The following is a 17,863-nucleotide window of genomic DNA, read 5'->3' as shown; positions in this document are numbered from 1 at the left end:
ACAGATTACCCAACATGTTCTGCATGCTTTAGTGAGCACGTGGCTCTGGATTTTTTTATTCTGTAGCAAGTACTTTTTGTTGTTAATGTCAAGAGCAGTATGAACTTACAGACTTCCCTGAGGCACAAAATTCATATGATCAGATCAGAGTATAGAACCAAGGTAACATAATGAAAGAAAGGTGTTTGAAAAACTATTTGAAACCATAAATTATTCTTCTTTCAAAATTAACACTTGTTATCTTTTGGAAAGAATATTTGAAAGCCTCGTTGGATCAACAAATTGTATGCTAGGTCTTCATGGTAGCTAGCCTGGCTGTTGTAGGCTTCTCTTACGTCTAGATTCATGGTCCATTTTTTCCATGTCTCGCCTTCCTTCTACATAGAGGTGGGATATTTGTGCATGTCTATGACAGAAAAAAGAAAAAGAAATATATCTCTTTGCTAGTAAACAGACATTATCCTAATTCTTGTGGCTCCTGGGATCTGTTTGTGTTTCATTACTTCTTGAATCAAATAAAGTCTAAGGACACTGGAATGACTCCTCCTTCTGGGGTCTCCTTTTGAAGCACTGCTTCTGTCACCAATTCTAGGAGTTCTTTCCTCATTTTTCAAAAGAGGGCAACACTCCTTCAGAGGTGTTTTCCAATCTTGCTGTAAATTTAGGCGATAGCCCTTTGAAATACTGTAACTACAATTACATTTGTGAATTAGTTCTCACAAAATCCCTTTGGAATTAATAGATCTTGAAAATTACTCCAGTTTTATACTGCACTTGGATCTTACCACTTGATAAAGTAAAGCAAATATACATGAAGGATAAGTCCCTGCTTTCAATAATTTTGGGTTGTTGTGCTGAGGAATGTTTTCTTTTGATAAAGGTCAGGAGACTGTTCATGCTGATGGAATTCAAGGAGAAATGTTAGACTGTAGTCACACCACAGTGTGGAAGGAATTGTTTCATAAAGCTAATCACGCTGAAGATCACGGGGGGAACACCTAAAGATAAGAAAAAGGAGAGAATCATTCTTAGCATGTGGCCTCCTCCAAAAACATGGCAAACCTGTTAATAGTGCCTCAACAAGAGGGTAGCTGAGACTAAGTGTGGAAGACTTAACAAATTTGCTCTCATTTTGATGGAATTAGAAAAAGTCTTACGGAATTTTGAGTCAATTCACACTGAAATCTTCCTGAGCAGCAAAAAGAGCGCAGAGAGAGCACAGTTTTATCTCCTTCCCAAATATGCTGAGCTAATTTTGTTTCCTATGTTCCACAATACGGTCATCCTGATGTGGAAGAACTTGACTCTGATTTGTATCACCCTCAAATACTGGTACTGTATTGTGTGATCTGTAATAATAATACTTGCATAACCCCTTTATTTCCCTGTATTGGGGACATAAGTTCTTTCCATGAAACTTCAATTAAGCATTTTCCAGAAACATCTTTATGTTTGGGAACCGGTGTCTTCCTGTAGAGTAGCTATTTAAGTTAATTTTTTGAGCTTAGTCACTCCTGGATTTCATTAAGAAAATGGCATTTGTGGACTTCTATTCATCAAATGCTCTGATGCACGTATAATCAAAGTATTAACATACGCATTAGCAAAGAATGATATTTGACATTATTTTTGGCAAATCTGAAAACAGCTGAAATCAGTGATGTTGCAGCTGTGCATGTTAGGTGTAAATGTGACCTGTAAACTCTTTGCATCACTCTTCAGCTTAATTTAGCTTCCTGGTGTTAAAAATCATCTGTTTCAGCCTATCTGCTTTCACTGTGAACTGGTAGAGCTCAGTGGTTTAGCACAGTGCAGTTTGTCTGTCAGAGTGCTGCACTGTGCAGGCTTGGGAGCAGTGGGTCTTGGCATTTTCCCAAGTGCAGAGCAGATGGCTAAAACTACCTGCAGGAAAAGCAAAATTGGCTTTCCCTAAATTAGCAAAAATAAATTAGGATCTGGCCCCAACAGGTACACTCTGAACCAGGATAAAATAGGGGAAAATGTCAAATTTTGATATGACAATATGGAAAATGTTTTGATTGGAGCATCAGGTTTGATTGTAACCTCTTTTGTGGTCCATATGTGTTTTCAGCACTCAGGATTGCTGATGAAAGCAGTGATGCTGGATGTGGTGTAAAATGCCTGAACACCATCTAACTTCATCAAAACTAGAGAATTGAAACAACGTGCAGCCTTTGTGTTGAACTTGAAAGCAAAAGATTTGTGCTTTTATTATTGTCAAATTTTGATTATATGATGGATTTTTTTTTTGTTTATTTACTTGGTCAGTTACACAGTTTGCTTTGTGAAGGAGGGGAACTAATTTCCACAAAACTTGGATTATTAAGCACCACAGTATAAACATGAAGTATTTATCATTATTTTCCATGACTATATTAATAGCTTGGCCAAAAAAAACCCCTCATCAGAAACAACCTCTCCCTCCCTCTGCTAAATAACCTTTTGCAATTAAATGTGGTAATTTCCTGATGTTTCCTGAGAATTTGTGAGCAATGACTGTAGTGAAGAAATTTATTTAGTGAATCATTAGTTGCTAATTTTTCATTCATTCTGGCTAAACTATCTCTGTTAATCTGTTCAAGATATTTAAGAGGAAATTATTTTCACCCAGATGAGTTGGCTGGTCTGCATTCTTATAATCTCTGACATTTCAAATTCTCCTTGAGATCAGTGATTCAGAAAGCAGTATGGTATTTTTTTAATGTTAGGTGCAATATTTGATCATCAAAAAAGTGGGGTCTGTTTGCTTTTTATTTCCCTTAAGGAATACAGAGCTAGATAAAAGACAGACAATGTCATTTTCTGCCTTCCTGTTCCCTCTTTCTGCAAAAGTAAATACAATCAATGGTCAAAATGGACATTTAAACATCTTAATATGGAGATACAGACAACCTACTAGGGAATGTGTTAGTATGCCAATGTGTGTCTGTATGTCTTTGACATTCTGGTAAGTACTGGTCTGGTATACTATTCAATATTAATCTCTTTTAATCTCCGAATACCTCCTAAAATCAAGGGAATGCATAATGTTGCTAATCAGCTTGAACAAATACTCTGCAGTTAGAGAAGATAAGGTGACTGTTTTAAGTCAGTGCATTTGTATGTGCTTCCTCAGTAACTGAAGGTCTTTTTGACTGTACTAAAACTAAACTAAACAAAACAAAAAAAATCACATGAGAAACAGTACCCTGAAGTCCGATCAGTTTTGACTTCATTTCATCAGAAAGTTGATCTGGAATGGGTAAATGCATCAATGGAGTAGAAATTATGGCCATGGGTAAAATTCTCTCTTACTGGATCTGCATATTTTTCATTTCAGACCAGACCCTTGTGAAAATGATTGTTACTTTAAATGAGCTGTTGGCAGAAGATCTAATCGTGACTTTACTTTGGGTACATGTGCCCAAAGCACCTAACTTACCTCTTTTGATCTCCTACATCCTACATTCTTTTGTCCAGTAGTGTACGAGGACCGGAGAGACCAACTGAGTAAATCTCTCCAGTGGACAGCGAAATTTGCAGCCAGGGAGAGTGAGAGGGTGAGGATCTCTCAAGGAATTATTCCGATAGTACATTTCTATGGTGTATTGCCTATTTCAAAATACAGAAGGGTCAAAATAAAGTTAGCCATGCAAAACCACACAGTCTTTCCATATTGTAGAGATTGTACTTTGGGACATACTTTCAGCCAGCTTATTTTTCTGGTTGTTAATGTGTTTATGGTATATTAATATCATTAGTACTCTGAAAAGTTCCTTTTAAACAATAGGGAGTCAACACCAGTTTGCATATAGTATGTCGTCTTTGTCAAAAAGTTAAATAGATTAAAAGGAGGGAGTAAAACATCTCATAACTGTAATGAAGCAATATATAGAAGGTTTTCAGGTTTACTCTGCTACCGTCTACTAAACTGAGTCCAATTATAATAATTAAAATCAACCTATAATATTTTTCTGCACAGTGAACCTTGTGTATCCAGTTTAATTAGTCTGGGGTAAATTGCTTTTTTGGAAATTAATAAATTGTAAATTAGTAAATTGCTTTTTAGAAAAAGTACATGTTTGAAGTACAGCTTGAAGGTACTTGCCCATTTTTTTCCTGGTAAAGTTCAAAAAAATGACAGGCACTGTAAGGAGGCAATTTCCCATTGAAGACATTTAGTGCTGTCTGCAAGGCAGCAATGGTGGCTGCATTCTGTGAATGGAAGAAACCTGTAATTAAAGGTCTGTTTAAAATGATTGCATGAACCATTATTTAACAATATGTCCAGCACATTATCTCTCCACTCAACATTAACATTATTGTGTGGCCTCATTAATAGTTGCCCTCTGTAACATTGAGCAAATAGTGTCCTTTTATGGCCATAGAAACTGAGGTGCTGCATGTATAAAATACACACATATGTGAATATTTAAGAAGCCTTAGTCACTTGCAGTTTTTACCAAAATTAACAGGAGCTTTTAAAAGTTCTTTCAAAAGGAACTAGTGGGTTTTTTCCATTAAATAAACAGTATTAGAGATCAGATCAGTAAGCTGTTTAGCTGATATATACCCGTTAGGTCATACTCTAATGGCAGTTTAGAAACAGGAGCTTTTTACTGAGAGCAATACAAAAATTTCCTCCTCCAATGGCAGCGTTTTCACATGATAAACCAAAATACAAAGACACAATTGAATACATGCCATCATAAGACCTTCTCAAGTAACTATAAATTCATTTTTATTTTTTATTTTGCTCCTGAAAAAAGATGCAGGAAGCAGGAGATTTCTTTCTGAATTATCTTCATGATACAGGCTTAGTAAAACATGAGGCATGGTTTTTCCAGTTCCCTACTCAATCAAAACAATATTACAAAGAAAAAAGCCATGACATCAGGTGGAAAATGGAAAGCTGCAGGTTTCAAAGCAGTATCTGTTCATTAAAGAATGAAAATAATCAAAAGATATTTGAGATTAACCAAATGAAAATGCTTGTAGCTATATTTCATGGTGGAAATAAAATTTCATGACTTTCACTGCATTTAATAACTGCAGAAAGGAAGCATGAAAGAAACAGAAATCACTCACCGCAGAATACATGACCATTTTTTGCCGGTGTGAAGGGTTTCTAGCATTTGAGATACGCTTTAGAATAGTTTTTAAAAGAATACCTGAAACAAAATGGGGAAGCAGTGACAATGAAAGAGATGTTAACATCTGTATTGATTTTTGCCATTTTAACAATCAGTTTTAAATGCACCAGATTTGTTCAATTGACTTTATTGGTAATTTGTGCAGAGTGCCCTGATTAATTCTGACACCATCTTTTATATGAACAGTGGACCTATTTTACTTCTGTGTAAAATGTTTTGGGGATCTCTAATAGCCTCAGCATCTTCAAACAGTGCATTCACAGCTACTTTGTGCCAGCAGACCAGTGCAAGAAAGCACAGTAATGAATACTACCCTGCTGTGTGTGTAACTCCATTGATTTCCTGATTTTCAGAGAAAAAAGGAAGAGCATATCCTCCAGACTTGGGGCCTTCATAAACTGTACAGTTGTCTTTATTTCGTTAATGTTAACTGCTGAAAAGTTGTAAGACAAACTACTTGAATTAAATCAATGGCTGTGCTACTATGTTAATGTAAGGTTGGCATCTCAACAAATAAAAATCCTAAAAGGAGATCTGTACAGACAAGCAGAATTAGTCAGAATAGGCTTCAGCTACTGGCACATTGTTAATAGCAATTGTTAGCAAGGACAGATGTTTGAACTTTGTGCTAAGTTTTGTAAGTTGGAGCTTCAGAAATGCGACAAACTGATTCATGCTTATATGTTTGTCTTTGTAGATCCTGACTGAAATCCTGTCCATATAAAATGAAAAGAAGCTCAAAAGGTGGCAGTGGATGAATGGAGGAGAATGAGTGACTAAAAATATATCAAATATTTTTAAATTTCAGCTACTATTTTCTGAGCGGAATAAAGTTTAGAAGCAGTTTATAATCTCAGTTTAGGACTCTCAGTAGTGGAGTATGAAGACTGTAAGGCTACAAACTCACCATTCTAGACATTAATACAAATAATACTTTTTAAAGTAAGTTACACATGGTGGCTTACATTAAATTCAGACTTGATTCAGTTCAGTAAGAATGTGTATATCACTGAATTTCTTATACAGTGTAATCTAAATGATACCTCCATTTTAATGTTAGATTAGGATGTTCATGATTCATGTCCTCACCATCTCCCTTCCTATTAATCAAAATCTTTCAGTGCTGACCACCAATATCCACATATGACGGCATCTTTCATACATCTACTATGGAATCTGTAGCAATATTTGTTATATTCCTTTCTTCTTTCCCATCCTACTTTTGTTTTTAATTGGGGTAAGAATTTGGCTTACCTCCCTGCAAACGTGATTTTTGTATTTGTTTGTGGAACCCGAATTCCGCCTTCAATAACAATTCTGAGAGCTTTATCAGCTTGGTCCTGACACCACGAGTAGCCCAAACAGGTAAAGTGTAATTGTTAATATCCTACAGTGAAGAAAGAAAACATGGTGATTTTCTTACTGATTCCTACTGCTAACTGTTGTTTGTTCTGGCACAAAATGCTTGTCAGAACAAATTCGGAATGTTTCACTCAAGTAACATTTTCTCTTTGTAATAAAATGATGACTGTATTTTGCATTTAGACAGCTGTAACATTCCTATTTATAGCATCATACCACTTGAAAGAAACTTGAAGGGCAGTGTTCAACAAGAAGAGGAAATATAATACTAAAAATTATGCAAAAAGCAACTGGCATTATTTATGTTGTCAGATGAAAAAAAATCACTGCATAACTTTTTCAGTCATCTACTCGGATATATCCGGAGATCTTTACTGGAACAAATCCTATATAAACATCAAGATTTTAAGGGCTGGTAACTCTGAGATATAAGTGGGATACAGAGATCCAGTGGAAATATGTACAGCTGTAATATGGATGTACCTAAGTATGAGGTAGATGTACAGGGATGAGATATATATATATGAAATTCATATCTGCTTACACCAGGTCTATTGGATACTGACACAGTTCTCAAGCTAAACTGGAATGAATTAGTCTTTCCTTGGGAATGCAGTCCAAGGTATACTAATGATCACAACTGTGAGAAGGGAAGATATGCACACCACTTCCAGTTTGCACTACCCTGAATTCCTGTTTAATCAATGTTTGTAACTTTTCTTTGGAGCAATGTAACCTTTGGACTGAGCTCACTAAAAGGAGTGTTCTTGTAACAAGTGAGCTCAAAGGAAAATGTCAACTACTTAAAGGATTTGTTTAAACAAGAGAAACAATAGAACTGTTGGGTTAAACCAGCTCAGATCACAATGTTATCCATTTCTCTTTTAACAAATGTGATTTTTGTCTTGAGGAAAGAATTGGCTAGTAGCATGCTATTTAAGACAGTGCTGTGGGCAAGCGAGCACATCAGTCTCCAAGTTACCTGAAAGTCAGGTGACAACCAAAAGTAACAAACACAGAGAGATGCACGCTACTGTAGTTTAATGAACTGTATTTAAAAAACTATGTAAGGACAGTCTTTCTGTATCCTTGAAAGGGTGATGGTGACTTCTATGGCAGATGTCTTAACTGATACCCATAGAGTGTTCAGTGAGTATTATGAAAGACAAAAACTCATCAAATCTAACACTAGAAGGAAAAACCCAACTAACTTTTTTGTCTTCCAGAGTTTACCTAGATCCCTGATGGGAGCTGTTGATTTTGCACATTTCTCTGGTGGCAGAGTTTTCTCATTATAATATAAAAATTGAAATAAAAAGTTGCAGTCCTGAATTATCCTGCATTGGAAAATGTGAAAGGGTGACCTCACTGAAATTACAGTGAGATATCCCAACATTTTAACACTTCTTTTAGCTCAAGGGCCCTGCTTAACATTCCATTCAAGATTGCTTTGACCAAAGTTGGACCTCTGCAGAAGCTGCAGGACAGAAGTTAAAGTCATTAGCATCACACACAAATATTACATGTAGCTTCTGAAACCTGACTTAAAACTGCCTCGGTTTTCTTGGGAATATCCAATGAATGGATATGAATATCCATATGAATGAATGAATGACGTATTTATCATTAATATTTGAGTTTATAAATAGTTACACATGAAAGCGTTGCAAAAGCTGCCTTCAACAACAACTTTTTAACACAAGACTCTGCAATTTTCACTTGTGTCAGCCAAGATAAGTCTGGACTTTGAAGTTATATGAAGAGGGGCTTATTGCTAAATTAAGGGCAGTCAGGCTTTTTTTAAATCACAAAGTTACCAGACTGTGGGACCCAGATGCCCATGACAGTTTGGCACCACAATATCCCTTTTGATATAAAATCCATGCTTTTGTTGTGATACCCCTGGTTCCTTATTTAGAACAAGATCCCAGGCTTGAACAAATATACATTTGTGTCATTCCAATGGCTTCTTAATTCCTGAAAATACTCTGACCACTACTGTTCCTGTGCAAATAACAACTTCTCTTGCTTATACAATTTGCATAAACTCTTTGTTGAAGGATGCTTATATTTCTTTGCCAGCGACATATTTTATTCATGTGTATCTTCATGCTGGTGTTTGGAGGAGTAACAACAATTTTATCTAAAGATATGCTTTTGTCTAATTCTCCATATGCAGTCACTGACAGGATCTTGAATTTGACGGGCCACTGGTTTCTGTTCATTATAGTGGTGGACGACCCACCGCAGTCTGACACAGTCACAGTATGTTTACAGGATTTTCAGTTGTAAGTTTGATGTTAGGTGAAGGTTTTGGGGGAAGAATAGTCTATGGTTCAAAAAATTTTGAAGGACAGACCTGCTGTCTTTTGATATCTTACAAACAATAAGAGCTAAAACTAGTTTTAAGAAAGCATTGGAATTTCTATTGGACTTGATGATCCTTAAGGTCTTTTCCAACCAAAATGATTCTGTGATTGTATTTACCTCATATTGTAAAGTGTCCAAGAGCTTCCAAATTCTTTCAGTGTTCAACTTCTTCGGTGAGTATCCTGTATTAGTGGCTAAAAACTTCAGAAATGGCTGGAATACAAGAATAGCAAATTTGTGGTACACAGGGGCTTTTTACATAATTTCTGCATGCTGCCATACTAGTACATAGGAATTGTTAGAAAGAAGAGAGTCTTTGCACTTAAGCAATGAACCATTGCTTAGATGTAAGAGAATTTGGCCTATTCATCTAGACAAAGTTGGGGATATGAGTTCAGACTTCAAGTATGATAGTTGTTTATGCGTGGTGGAAATGTTCAAAAGGAGGTAAAGGGGACACAAATACATGAAGAACTCTGGCAGAAATCCAATAAGTGCTTAAAAGAAGTGGGATAAACAGAATTATTATGATATTGGAGAAGGAAGGTATGATACAAATTTGATAAAACTGGGTATTGTTGTTAACTTGCATATAACACCCAGATGCAGAGCCACAGATAGATGGCTGAGGTTGGTGGCTAAAGATAACAGAAAACCAGGTGAGTTTCATAGTGTCATTTTGAATATACCTGTGAAGAAGAAGGTTGCAGCAGAATAGACATGTGATTACATACTCATGCAAAGTTTTTGATGGTGGAGAAAGACAGGAAAGGATACCATATAGAGATGAGAACAAAACGTAAGTGAGCACCTGAGTGAAGACTTTCAGTGTGAAGCATGAACAAGTACTTAAGGAAAGCACTGAGGCTGTTATAGAAATTCTAGGGAATTGAGCTGTGAGTGTTCTGTGGAGGAAGAGGAATCTGAACTAGTAGAGAGTTATACAGAGAGAGATGTCAGAGGTCTTGCTTTACATAGGAGTAAACAGAGAGAAGTACTGGAGTAATTTAAGAGGCATTGGCACTGATTTCATCTGAGTTTTGTTTTGTCTGGCCTCGTAGAAGCTAAGTTTTTGTAGGGAAGTCAATAATTTATCTTTTCTATGACTTGCAATTTTCAGTTGATAGGAACAGCCCAGTCCAGCTGGATCTGTAATGTTGTAATTGTTTTTTTGTATGTCGTCTACACCCACTGTGAAGATTGGAGATCTGGAAGAAGCATATCGATTGCTATTTTTTAAATCTACCTGTTATATAATATTGAAGAAGTGGTACATTTTAGTTAGATTTTCAGAACTGAAAATACTTTACCTTGTAGTGCTTGAGCTGCCTTTGGAAATCCCTTGTTGTGAAGGTTTCTCTCAGAAGTTCATTGTATTTTGGACAGTGTGTGAAAGGTAAGTATAGCAACTGAAAAGAAAATTGCAAAACATTAGTTAGGCAAGGTGCATCTTGTTCTGCAATTCAATATGCCCTTGCAGGATTGTTGTTCTGATTGGCAGCACTAGTTAGGACAAGCTGAAAAATAATTTTGCAATGTAGTTTTCAAGGATATTCATCTTTAGGACTCTCAGAGTCATACTGATGACTACTTAGAAAATAATCTTTAAATCTTCAGAGGAGTAATAGCTGCAGTAGTTCAAAGTTAAAGGATTCATTTACACAAGATGAAATTTGTCCCTTGACAGAAGACTAACACAAGACTTCATGAACTCCTTTGTTCTTGGCTTCTCCAGGGATGATTTCACTCATTGCCAAGCAACAGCTGGACTGCAATAGGAATCTTTGTCCACATGCAGCTGTATTGAGTGGACTTACCACAGCTTCATTTAGTTCAGCCTAAATTGTAGAAACTTGTGAAGTTTCTTTAACTCAGTCTCATCTTTCATTAATCTAAGATATATGAAGGTTAAAGGTTACATGTGACTGGAATAATTTAAGAACTTTTAATTTCATTCATTTATTTAAACTAAACTGAATTTATTCTTGTTTGAAGTTTTTTTGTGTTAAATTTTAAACAAAAGTTAAAATTTGGCATTGAGATATTCTTAATGCTTTCTCCAATGTGCTTTTTCCCTTTTTCTAGCAATAAAGATCCATCTATATAGTCCCTACATTAAAATAACTTTTAAAAGAACTTGAGAATTTTGAAGGGATAATGAGCTTGGAAATCTTCACAGCAGTTCCTTGATCTTTTTAGAAATACAATCTATCTATTCTAGAAGATAGGAAAATATTTCTGAATTATAGCCATAGGTTCATGAACAGGCATGACTACACTAATAAATGATGGGGTTTTGTTTTGGGTGGTAGGATACATGTTGTCTCAAATTCAGCCTGTATATGTAGTAAAGATGAATGAAGTTAAATAGTTGGAAAAAGTATGAAAAATGTGCATGTGTTCATGACTTTCGTATTTCTTTTAATAAACTTGCTTTCTCCCCTAGATGTGAATGAGGTGCAGCACCTGCTTGCTGAGTTTGCTAGTTGTGTTGATACTGGCCAGGTATTCCTGACTGTCTGCTGGGATACCACCATCTGTGACAGTGTCAGAAGCAGCTCCTGACTCTATGCCAGGCTGTGTGTGTGAACACCTGATTCCCCTATCATCACAAGCTGTGTTAACTAGACTTGTAAACCCACACAATTTATCTTGCATCACATTTGCAAAACTTCTCTTTCAAAATGGGACTCATACTGCACACATCTAATCTTTTCTAACTTTTTATGATAGGTTTTCCATACACAGGAAACTCCAGCTCCACTCAGCTGCCCAGCTTTGTCCTCTAGGAGGTGTATGTGCAGGCTACAGAGCTGCTATCCACATGCTTCCTTACAGCTCCAAGGTGAGGAGTTGAGGAAGGGAGATGAATAAATGAATTGCCCTATGAACTCCTGTGCTTAAGGCTCCGAGTCCTCCTTCCTTTTCCCTTTTACTTTTTTCACCCATCCTCAAAGTGCATGCACTTACCTGCAAGGTGCATGGAAAACAATTCTGTGACTCAATTCTCACTGTAATGTAAGTCCCAGAACGATTCTTTTGCCTTTTCTGTTGGCTGCAGAAAAGCACTGTTGAAGCACTAGTGATATTAGGTATGTTTCCTCTTCTCACACAAAGAAAGTCATGTTTGTGATAAGCTTGGGATTAATCTACTTCTATAGTGATTTACTCACATTACAGATTAAATATTTTTTTCTGTATCTAGGACTTCTGGTTTCTTTCCTGTTTTGTTAAGACCAGGTCTCTGATACATAAGTCCATTCCTATGGAAAGACTTGTCACTATTTCTATTCAGCTTAGTAGGCCTTTCTGCACAATTCTTGTGAGATAATGTACTCTTCATTGGCTTTACCATGCACTTTTTGCTGCGCCTTTGTCTCACATTCTATGTACTTTACTAATCATTAAGGGAAAGCAAATGCCTCTAGTTTATACTCACATTATCATGTGACAGTGGCACTGTGTGAACTGGAATTGGTTGCCAAAGGATTCTGGGGTTCCAAATCTGGTCCTGTGTCAGTGGGTACAGTCCAGCAAGACTTGCCTGAGCACTCATAAGCGTGTGATCACAGTCAGTGCTTTGAACATAAATCTGAAGAAAAAAAAAGAAAAAGATCGGAAGGTCATTTCTCCCATTCCGTTTGTTTTTATTTCCTCTTGATAGGAAAGAAGGGGGATGGTACTGTGCTGGGGAAGTTGTCATTAAAATGGAGTGGCATGAAGAAGGAGGATGAACAAAGAGTGAAGCTGCAATAAAAATTCATTGAACAAGTGAGCTGCAATATGATAGCATTTCCCTTCAGAATGTTAGTGGAAAGCATCAGACTGACTCTATTTGACCATCTAGTATTTGGGACGTCATATGTGCATTGAAAAGCTGGAACCTAAATGAAAACTAAATTGTATCTTCAACTCCATCTCGAAGTGGTGTTGGAGATATTTGACATAGATACTCTCCCATACAGTAGTGACAGATATCAACCTGATGTACGGACTGGTTTTTAGTTGACCATCAATCTGAATAAAAGCTGAACCACAGTTTCACGGATAATATGAAATTACATTGAATTCAATCACTATTAGTTTTCTCCAACCACACCAGGTTTAGACACTCATGCATCCAGGAAGTCCCATTAACATCCATGACAAATATCCTCCCGCCCAGATCCAGCACTTGCCTCACTCTGCTTGTATACAACACTCAGGAAATGAGAGTATCTCCTCCGCGTGTACTGGCCAAGCTCATACTGTTGTTGTATGCCAAGCTGTAGAGGTAACAGAACAGAGTAAGAGGCTAAAGAAATGTGCTAGGCATTCATTCCTACAATGACAACAAAACCCCCAAAATATTTCATATTATTTTCATTAAGACATTTTTCCTTTCACAAGTGAAGGATGAAAGAAGACATGGGAAAAAAGCAGTAAAGTTGCTGTGTATCTAATACTGGATAATGTTAGATATGATTTCCTGGTGGATACAGTTTTGTATTTTGCTCTATAAAGATATGTGTATGTTTATCTGAGCTAGTGAGACTGGCTGAGAGGCAGGGTGACTTCAAGCAGGCATAGAGATGTCCCAATACCATTTGTCTAGTTTCAGCTCTATTGCTGTCTCAGAGATGATTAACTAAGAGTGCAGACAGAGCAGCCACCTGTCCATGAAGACAAATACAGGATATGAATCTCAGAGTATCACAAGTGACTCCATATGGAGGCTACAGTTTTAGCTTGGGCAAGACCTAATTTTTCAGAATAGAAGACTTGAAGTAAAAGTCATGCAGGCCTTCAGGTATTGTGCTGCAATGCTTAATTATTATTAACAGTCTGAAACATTTGATTCTTGGTTCTTACCTGACTATGTTCCCAGCTTTCAGTCACTGGATCTTGTTATGCTTTTGAATAACATTCACCATCACAGATCTTATTCAGAGTTAAGCAATAATCCATAAAATGAAATCAAGTCAGTTAATCTCTGTGTTAAATTAGATGACAATTCTCTACCCTTGCAGCAAAATGGGTTTTCCAGTCTCAACGTTTTAGTAGCTCTTTGCTGAAGATTTTCCAACTTACCTACATAATTTTGTGAACACATGACAGATGAATCGCAGAATCACAGAATCAATTAGGTTGGAAAAGACCTCTGAGATTATTGAGTCCAACCTATGACCTAACACCACCATGTCACTAAGTGCCTTGTCCAGTCTTTCCTTAAACACCTCCAGGGATGGTGACTTCACCACAGTCAGATGCAATGTCCCTGTAATAGTTTTAATATTTTCATCTTTTTACTTGTACCTGGTGTTACCTGGCCTAAATTTAAATAATTCCACTTTGCTCATGTAAACATTACTGTTCACTGGGATCTCAACTACAGTGATTACTCATTGCTTCCTAAAGTAATTTTATAGGATCAGAGGATAATTCAGGATGAAAGGGACCTCAGTAAGTCTCTAGTCCAACCTCCTGCTCAAAGCAGAGTCAGCTATGAGGTCAGACCAAGTTACTCAGGGCCCACTGTGTGTGTATGTGATCACCTCTTTTTGTTGCTGGAATTGTGCATACAATTTCCTAGGGTATATGTGTGGCTTAGGCTTCTGCCCCAGCTTGCCTAGTGGGTACGTTGTGAAATCCTGACACCTGAGTCTTGAAGTGTTCCGTGCCCTGGAGCAAGCTGGCATGGAGAGCTGAGCTTGAGTAGTGTTTATATGGAATGATTGAGTCACAGCTGAGTTAAAGCATAGTAAGCCAGTCTATTACTCCTGTTTCTTCAAGGGAGGTGACATGGGAAGAAACAGGCTTGATTTTGCATTGGAGATCAGCCTGGCCCCCTAAGAATGGTGGGGAAGAGGAACCCCTCAGGCAGTTTGTTCTATTCTGATTTTGATGGAGACCTGGCAAGTGACTAATTTGCCCAGGAAAGACACCCACGTCCAGTGAGTGTGTGTGTGTGCCTAACAGAGGGACCCACCTCACAGTCTGCCTCCACATGCACAGTAGTCATTTATCTGGAAAAAACAGAATTCTGGCATACCTAAACTACTTCAGTGAAGCTGCCTGGTTCCTGGAGTACTGTGAAAATAACGAGTGGATTTTTCCATCCAAACAACTTATCTGGGGAAAAAAAGGAATGAAGCACAGGCACACAGACACAATGAGTACTGATGGTGGTAGTGCAGCAGAAGTAGGGTTAAAAACACTTAATTCCCACATATTGCCTTACAGTCTGATAGTGCAGGAGTTCACCCTTGGCTCCATTCATAAGAGGTGGCAGTTAATGGAAGTTACAGTCAATGCAGACATAGTTTCTGCGGTTGTCTCAGCTGCTGTGACAGCTGATAATTATGTGCAAGCTCAGTTCTGCTGTATTCCACCAATGCCTGCATTAAAACAGAATCATGGAATCATAGAATATTCTGAGTTGGAAGGGACCTATCAGGATCATTGAGTCCAGCTCCTAGCCCTGCAAAGGACACCCCAAGAATCCCACCATGTGCCTGAGAGTGTCGTCCAAATGCTTCTTGAACTCTGACAGGCTTGGTGCTGTGACCACTTCCCTGGGGACCCTGTTCCACTGCTCAATAACCCTCTGGGTGGAAAACCTTTTCCTGATATTCACTTAAACCTCCCCTGACTCAGCTTCATGCCATTTCCTCGAGGCTTGTCACTGGTCATCAGAGTGACCTTTAAATCTACTTTCCTGGACATAGCATGAGAGGAGTTTCTACTAGTGCTGACCTTAGTAGTTCATAAGCTAGGAAACATTCCTATTCAGCAGAGATTAAGTGAGTACTTCCACCACCTTATGCTACCTGTTGAATAAAGCTTTATGTGTGGTCTCATGTAAACTGAGGTGGTCACCAATGCCTGACTCCTCCCAGGAGCCCCTAGTCTGCAATCAAACAACTCAATATGCTGCTATTGACCACAACAGGCTGACTCAGTGTCATTTAAAGTTAGTGAGTGCTGTTGCTGTAGTTTTCTAGTAAGTTCTTTGGCTGTCTTTCTGGAGATCTGTGTATGGCAACTTGATAAGGGCTTTCTCCAAGTGGAAGCAAAGTTTCAAACCCCAAATACCAATACACTATCTTCCAATATTTCAGTATATTGCCACAGGTAACACTAACTCACCTTAGTAAGCTGTCCATATCCTTGCTGTCTTACAATTTCTTTGTGCATATCAGTTGGAAAAAACTCCTCTGGGGTGTGGTCACCATGGCGAAATACCTGATAAAATAGATGAAATTCCTTTGTGTTACTAGTATTTTTGGGGCAAATATAACTTATTAGTATAGTCACAAGAAATATGCAATGAAAGTGAGTACTGTATGTGACAGATGCTAAACATATTAATAGCGCTTTCTTTAAGTCTAAATAGCTACATTTCCTGTTTGGTTTATTTAGGCAAATATAACTGTTTTTTTTCCTAGCATTTGAGAATTAATTAGCTCAAATAAATTTTTGCAAGTTACAAAAACTACAATATATTGTAAGATATTGAAGAGGTTTTATGTGTTTTAGGAGGTATAGACCACAATATTAAATAAACAGAAAACAAACAGAAGCACGTAAGTAATTTTGCAGAAACACTTGAACATTAATATTTTGCCATGACTAAGCTGGAATTCAGAAGGAAAAAACCCAAACTATTGCTCAAGATAACAGTTCCATGGCTGACTGCTGTGAAGTGCTCTGTCTTGGCAGACATTAGCCTTAAAAAGCCATGTGTTGACTTTTTCATCACAAGGGGTGATAAAAGTGTTATCTGATATCTAAATACAGTCTAAACTGTTACTCTGAAAACATTGAACCTGATCTGGAATTTCACTTCAGGTAAAAGATATATTTATAAAGATACATCAGAATTTTTCATTCTTACAATGACCTCTTTCCTTGTCCAACATAATTCCTGTGTATATGTGCCATATAATTCTAAAATTTTAACACCAGATTTTTTTTTATTTCTTATTTCAAGCAGAGAGAAATAAAATCAAAAACCACAGCACAATAATTATGTAAGTGATTTACAAGTATGTGTAATGTTCAGAACAAAATTCAGGCTTCCTGCAAACAAATGGTGTGCCATAATCATTGGAAACAGCATTTGTTTCACAGTACTGGTTCTGTGTTGCTTGTTCAATGTCATTGTACACTTGTTTGAGTTTCACATACTGAAATTTGTTTTGCATGTTAATCCATTGAAACCACTGGAAAAGTGGAAACTCTTCCATAGTAAAGAGGGTTTTGCATAGTCGGTATTCAGTTATGTAATCCTCTTTTACATTTTAAAACAGAATCCTGCATTATTGTCTCTTAGTGCTATAAAGTAAGCATTCTATATCCATCCAGAAAGTAAAGTTCATCTAGGAATGCACAAAGGAGATAACATTTTAAAATCTTATTTAAAATTGGGACCTTTTTTTGGAGCAATAACAAATTTTGAATATGCAGGAAACACCTTAATATTCAAAAAGTACTCCCTCCTCCCTACCCTAGAGCAGAAGAGCAGTAAGTGACAGATTTTGAAGAAATTCCATTTGCCCATGAACTATCTACTTACTATGGACACAAACTTCAGTTTTCTTTTAGCTGTCGTTTGGTGAAGAAAGATGCAGAAAAGGCAGAACATGAAACACAGACTCCAAATTCCACAGACCAGCTGCCTTGCTCTCATCCTGAGGGTAGCTTTCAGCTATTTTACACACCAAGGTCCCTAGCTGGATGTGGTGATATGGTAGATATATTGCTAAGAGGGGTGGAGTCAGCTGTGCTTAGTGATGTCTGAAAGTGGGCTGCGAACTTGCCTCCTCCTGCCTTTTTTCCCTTCTAGGGTTAGTGTTTTTCAGGGAAACTATAAAATGAAAAGTAGCTTTTTCATTTGTACTCAATTCCTGAGTCCCATGTATAACATGGAGTGGAATTTCTGAGTCCTCTAATTCCTGCCCTGGCACTTGCAAGGCAGGTGGAGGTAAAAAATGAGA

At 37.3% G+C, this 17,863-nt stretch overlaps 1 protein-coding gene across 1 annotated transcript; it reads right to left on the bottom strand.

The window, feature by feature from the left end:
- Positions 1-3,455: 3,455 nt before the first annotated feature.
- On the bottom strand, positions 3,456-17,556 carry LOC113963949 (prostatic acid phosphatase-like). Its single transcript, XM_027675538.1, has 10 exons — positions 17,443-17,556; positions 16,014-16,109; positions 13,064-13,150; positions 12,325-12,477; positions 10,196-10,294; positions 9,003-9,098; positions 6,408-6,540; positions 5,089-5,171; positions 4,109-4,215; positions 3,456-3,612 (listed from the first exon to the last, which is right to left on the bottom strand). The coding sequence occupies exons 1-10, from the start codon at positions 17,554-17,556 to the stop codon at positions 3,456-3,458; spliced, it is 1,125 nt and encodes a 374-aa protein (XP_027531339.1).
- Between the last annotated feature and the right edge of the window lie 307 nt (positions 17,557-17,863).

This window comes from Neopelma chrysocephalum, unplaced genomic scaffold (genome assembly GCF_003984885.1).
Source record: "Neopelma chrysocephalum unplaced genomic scaffold, ASM398488v2 Primary Assembly neopelma1_26, whole genome shotgun sequence".
NCBI classification, from domain to species: Eukaryota; Metazoa; Chordata; class Aves; order Passeriformes; family Pipridae; genus Neopelma; species Neopelma chrysocephalum.
Note: the sequence above shows the minus strand (reverse complement) of the source record. Positions and strands in the feature narration are given on the sequence as shown.

Excerpts from the sequence above, each read along its gene's own strand:
- LOC113963949 (XM_027675538.1), bottom strand. The coding sequence starts at position 17,556 with ATGAGAGCAAGGCAGCTGGTCTGTGGAATTTGGAGTCTGTGTTTCATG. Across the intron at positions 9,099-10,195 it reads GGCAGCTCAAGCACTACAAG|CCATTTCTGAAGTTTTTAGC; the intron begins GTAAAGTATTTT and ends CTTGTATTCCAG. Across the intron at positions 6,541-9,002 it reads TGGACACTTTACAATATGAG|GATATTAACAATTACACTTT; the intron begins GTAAATACAATC and ends TCTTCACTGTAG.